Here is a 5,319-nt window from a genome sequence, read left to right on the forward strand (position 1 = left end):
GAGGCGGAGGTTGCAGTGAGCCGAGATCACGCCACTGCACTCCAGCCTGGGCAACAGAGACGAAACCCCTTCTAAAAAAAAAAAAAAAGGGTTGTGGGGGGTGACCCCCAAAGGTTTCTGTTGGTATTCTCATAACATAACAGGTCTTCTCTTCTCTGCCCCTAACAACCAGTTTGGAGCTCCATTACTGCTAAGAGAATAGTTCCACAAGAAAAGTGGAGACACATACAACTTTCTCTCAAGTTACAGGACCCCAAATGGTATCCCAGGAGACCTCCAAGTACTGTTCAATAACTGGCCAAAATATCCAAAAAAAAAAAAGTCACCTCATTCCAGGATGTAGGGCACACTTCACCAAACTGAGATCACCACTCGTTAGAATCTTGTCTACTGGAGTTTTGCCTCCCAGCACTTCTTGTAAACCCTTGTGTCACCCCTTCTGACTTTCCACTGATTTTTCAGCTGTTTAATTTTAAAGTGTATATAATTTACCCATGAGAAGTCAAGATCTTTAAAAACAGGAAACAAAGGCAGAAAACAGAAAAAAATTCAGTACACACAGAGAAAGAATTTTCAAAAGGGTATCAAATTTTACATTTTACTAACAGAAAGAAGCCTTTATACTTACAGTTGGTACATATTCCGATGGAAATTTGTTTGTTGTGTAGGATATCAGGAGACATGTTTTACCAACAGCACCATCGCCCACAACAACACACTTAATTGTCTGCATTGCTGAAATAGTTTTGTATCCACTTTAAATATTTCAAATCTGATGTTGACCTGCAAAAAGATTAAAGACATGTTTATTTATGCTTAGGTATGTATTTTTTTTTCCTCACTTAGCAACAGGTTAAGGCACTCAGAGCAAGAAAAGAACTAGCACAATTATTATGGCTAAAAGAACCCAATAAGAGAAACAATGACTTGCTATAAGTTACAATAACAAATAAGGTTCATTTCTAAGTTTCTGATCCCTGGCTGTTTCAACTTCTTAAGTGTTATTTTAGAAGGTCCCATGGTTGACAAACAGCAAATTTATTTTTATAATGAAAAAGAAGAGACTGTATCAGAGAAAATTCCACATACTGTACTAAATATTATTTTGTGAAAGCTTTTCTTCGGTTACACGTGCACACACACCTGTATGTATGCATGTATGTGAACTAGACTGCAATACAAAGGCCACCGCTTTAAAGAATGGTTCATTATCCAGCCTTACTCAGCCCTACTCAGGCTCTGACCAACAAGCAGCAGAGCCTCACACGAATTATATGAGTAACGTGAGGAACTGAACAAAGAACAGGGTGATCGCTGGCCTCAACAGCTGTTTTAGCACCAGAATGCCTAGTCTAAAACCTACATTTTTATAATGAAAAGTCAGATTGCTCTAAAGCATACTGACTTATAAACAGATACTACAGCTTCTCTTATTCGAGTTCTCCTCAATTTTAAGAAGCTATCAATTACAAGTACCAAAGAGTCATTAATTTGAGAAACTTTTTTTCATTTAAACATCTCTAAAGTCAGAATGTATCTTTATTGAGTCTCTTACAATCATTATCAGCCATTTTTCCCCCACATTTTGACTTCTATGAAATTGGAATCTTAGATTCAATGAAATACTTTAACAGTTTTCTGAAAGAATAAAAAGAAATACCACCCAATATATACCTAAATTTTAAGATTTATATGTAAATTAATTTAAATTATAATCCTAAAAGGGTTTAATTAAACATAAAAATACAGAACCACCTAACTCTTGGTCAGATGCCACCATGCTCCTATAGCACCATTCACAACAATTAATCATAACAATTTATAAATGCCTATTAACATCCCTGTAAATGAACCTATAGTACCTCAAGCACCACTATACTTCTAGCACTGAGCACTTCTAGACTGGCACACTGCGAGTTGTTGAAAGGATGCAAAAATCAAGAACACGAAATTACACTAGTGTGAGTAACCTACAGGAAATACACACTCTCCCGTTCCTCATCAAAATTATCTGCAGTATATTTTTCTTTTTTTAAACAGGGTTTTACTCCCATACCCTAAGCTGGAGTGCAGTGGCACAACCTCAGCTCACTGCAACCTCCACCTCCCAGACTCAAGCAATCCTCCCACCTTGGCCTCCCAAGTAGCTGGAACCACAGACACATGCCACCATGCCTGGCTGGGTTTTTGTTTTGTATCGGTTTTGGTTTGGGTTTTTTTAAGAGATGGGGTCTCACTGTTACCCAGGCTGGTCTTGAATTCCTTGGCTCAAGCAATCCACTCGCCTTGGCCTCCCAAAGTCCCAAAGTGCTGGGATTACATGCATGAGCCACTGCAGCCAGCCATATTTATCTTTCTTTATTCAACTTCCTTTTATATCTCTTTTTTCCTTCTCCTTTCCCTTTTATGCACTAAGAAGCACCCATACTAATACAGCATTAAAGGTTAACAACCCTGATCCCTAAGATCAATTACTGGTTAAATCTAAAAGCACTCTCAAATAATAGTAAGCAGTAAACACTTATACAGCATTTACTAAGTGCCATGTACTGTTCAAAACATGTTACACATATTCACACATTTCATCCTCCCAAAAAGCCTATGATGTGCTATATTATCCCTATTTTACAAGCAAGAAGAGTGAAGCTCAGCAAGTAAGCAAGCCAAGGCTATTCAGCCAGTAAGTGGTAGAACTGTAATTTAAACCCAAGCAGTCTGAATCTCAAGTCCCTGCTTGTTTTTTGTTTTGTTTTTGCGTGTGTGTGTGTGTGTGTGTGTGTGTGAGTGACAGAGAGAGAGAGACTCTCATTCTATGGCCCAAGCTGGAGGGCAGTGAGACAGAGAGAGAGAGAGAGAGAGAGAGAGTCTCACTCTATGGCCCAGGCTGGAGTGCAGTGGCGTGATCTCTGCTCACTGGAATCTCTGCCTCCCGGGTTCAAGCGATTCTCCTGCCTCAGCCTCCAGGGCAGCTGGGATTACAGGCGCCCGCCACCACAACTGGATAATTTTTGTATTTTTAATAGAGACAGGGTTTCACCATGTTGGCCAGGCTGGTCTTGAACTCCTGACCTCAACTAATCCAACTGCCTGGGCCCCCCAAAGTGCTAGGATTATAGGTGTGAGCCACCGTGCCCAACCTCAAGTCCCTGCTCTTACTAAACATTACATTACACTACACTGAGAAGTGACATTAATCAAAACAAATATAATCAGTGCTAGTGGAGTGACGAGTATATATCCATGAGTTACCAGCAATGCAAAGAGGAAAGCAAAAATAAAGAAGAGGAAGCAAAAAACAGGGGCCAAGCTCATTTCCTGTTTTTCACCCTGCACATAACTACTGAATTTCATTGGGAGAAGGGAGTAAGATAAGAGTTTGCTCTTCCCCTTTCTATTTATCTACAAATCTTCCACTTCTTAGACTTCTCAACCTGACTGCTCAGCAATTTGTTACAAACTGGTTGGTTGTGAGTCCCCTGTTAAGCCTGGGTTCTGGAGTCAGAGTGGCTCTACCACACTCTAGCTATTCAACCTCTGTGTTATTCATCCTCTGTGTAGCTTGGTTTCCCCTTCTCTAAAAATGAAAACAGTACTACCTTTCTCATAAGGTAAACTAAGATAATACATGTAAAGAACCTGCAACAGTGCTTGGCATACAGTACATGCTTAGTAAATGTTAATTATTAGTCTTCAACAACTAATGGTACCTTTAAGCCAATATAAGGAATTTTGAAACAGCAACAATTCGCAAACTTCTTAGAAACTCATAACACCTTTTATCTCCAAAATAATTACAGTACAGTCAGCCTTCCATCCACACAGATGCAGAACCCAAAGATACAGACGGCTAACTGTACTATGACATTTTATATAAGAAACTTGAGCATTCCAGGATTGTGTATCCTTGGAGAGCTCTGGAATCAATCCCCTGTGATATCAAGGGACAATTATACTAATTGTTCTCAGTACAAATGTAGTCAAATGTAGAGTTACCATTACAAAGATGGTCATTTCAGAGTCAAGTTCTAATTAAGACTATTCTGCAAAGTATTTGGCATGTATTAATAATTGTTTCATGTGTTAAATAAAACTATAGGAGGCTACCGTAGTAGACTAATCTCCTGCACTAGGCCCCAAGTGACCAGACTAAAAATCAAAATGGAGTCACTCGTGCTAAAGTTTCACATCACTAAACTTAAATTTAGTTGTTATCTGACCTTCTGAGAAACAGGAGAGATGACAGCCAGTTTTCCAAACAGGCCACTTTCAATCTTCAATTGGAATGATAATGAAGTTCCCTCTGCTTTAATCCTTACACAAAAAAAGCAGCCTGAAGTAACCTGGTATTAACTAATAAGTTATTTTTCTATTGTTCTGTCTTCTCCCTGTCCCTGCCTTACAAGAAAGGTAGCTTTGAAACAACTAATAGACCCTTTGTTCTTTGCTTCCCCTTTTCTCAGCTCTTCTGTCTATTAAGCCAACCTCTTGTGCTCAGTTCCTTCGAACACTTACTCTGTTTTGTGGAATGAAGCATTGCCGAATTCTAAAATCACAATAAAGCCAAGGGAGATTTAAATTTGTTGTAGTTTTGCCCTTTAACACACATATTAAACAGCACAGTGGCTCACCTATAATCTTTGCACTTTGGGAGGCCAAAGTGGGAAGATCACTTGAGCTCAGGAGCTCAAGACCAGCCTGGGCAACATAGTAAGACCTGGCCTCTATTTCTTTTTTTTTTTTTTTTAATGTCACCAGATACTCCACAAATTGGGGTGGGTAAAGGGAGCAATCATGGGAGAGACTTTGGGTTTTGCAATATATATAGGCCAGACATGTTCATATACCCTACGTTAATTTCCTATTGAAATAATGTCAAACCACTATGGCAGCAAAGAGGCCACATAGAAACAATTACCATTCTGCTAACCAGAAAATTTATTCTGCGCCAAGCGCAGTGCCTCACACCTGTAATCCCAGCACTCTGGGAGGCCGAGGCAGGCAGATCACAAAGTCAGGAGATGGAGACCATTCTGGCCAACACCGTGAAACCCCATCTCTACTAAAAATACAAAAAACTAGCTGGGCGTGGTGGCACACGCCTGTAGTCCCGGCTACTCAGGAGCCTGAGGCAGGAGAATCGCTTGAACCTGGGAGGCGGAGGTTGCAGTGAGCCGAGATCACGCCACTGCACTCCAGCCTGGGCAACAGAGACGAAACCCCTTCTAAAAAAAAAAAAAAAGGGTTGTGGGGGGTGACCCCCAAAGGTTTCTGTTGGTATTCTCATAACATAACAGGTCTTCTCTTCTCTGCCCCTAACAA

At 40.2% G+C, this 5,319-nt stretch overlaps 1 protein-coding gene across 4 annotated transcripts in view; it reads right to left on the reverse strand.

Moving 5' to 3' along the window:
* The window catches only part of CDC42 (cell division cycle 42), a 51,906-nt gene that overhangs the window by 14,026 nt on the left and 32,561 nt on the right, over positions 1–5,319 (reverse strand). For 2 of the 4 annotated variants that reach the window (XM_011990128.1, XM_011990130.1), the window contains 2 exons: positions 5,100–5,197; positions 629–783 (listed from right to left, as the gene is read on the reverse strand). In XM_011990128.1, the coding sequence (XP_011845518.1) occupies positions 629–733 (105 nt within the window). In that variant the 5' untranslated portion in view covers positions 734–783; positions 5,100–5,197. The remainder of the gene's footprint in view (positions 1–628; positions 784–5,099; positions 5,198–5,319) is intronic. The other 2 variants (XM_011990126.1, XM_011990129.1) reach the window with 1 other exon arrangement.

Source organism: Mandrillus leucophaeus, unplaced genomic scaffold, assembly GCF_000951045.1.
Source record: "Mandrillus leucophaeus isolate KB7577 unplaced genomic scaffold, Mleu.le_1.0 Scaffold370, whole genome shotgun sequence".
Taxonomy (NCBI): domain Eukaryota; kingdom Metazoa; phylum Chordata; class Mammalia; order Primates; family Cercopithecidae; genus Mandrillus; species Mandrillus leucophaeus.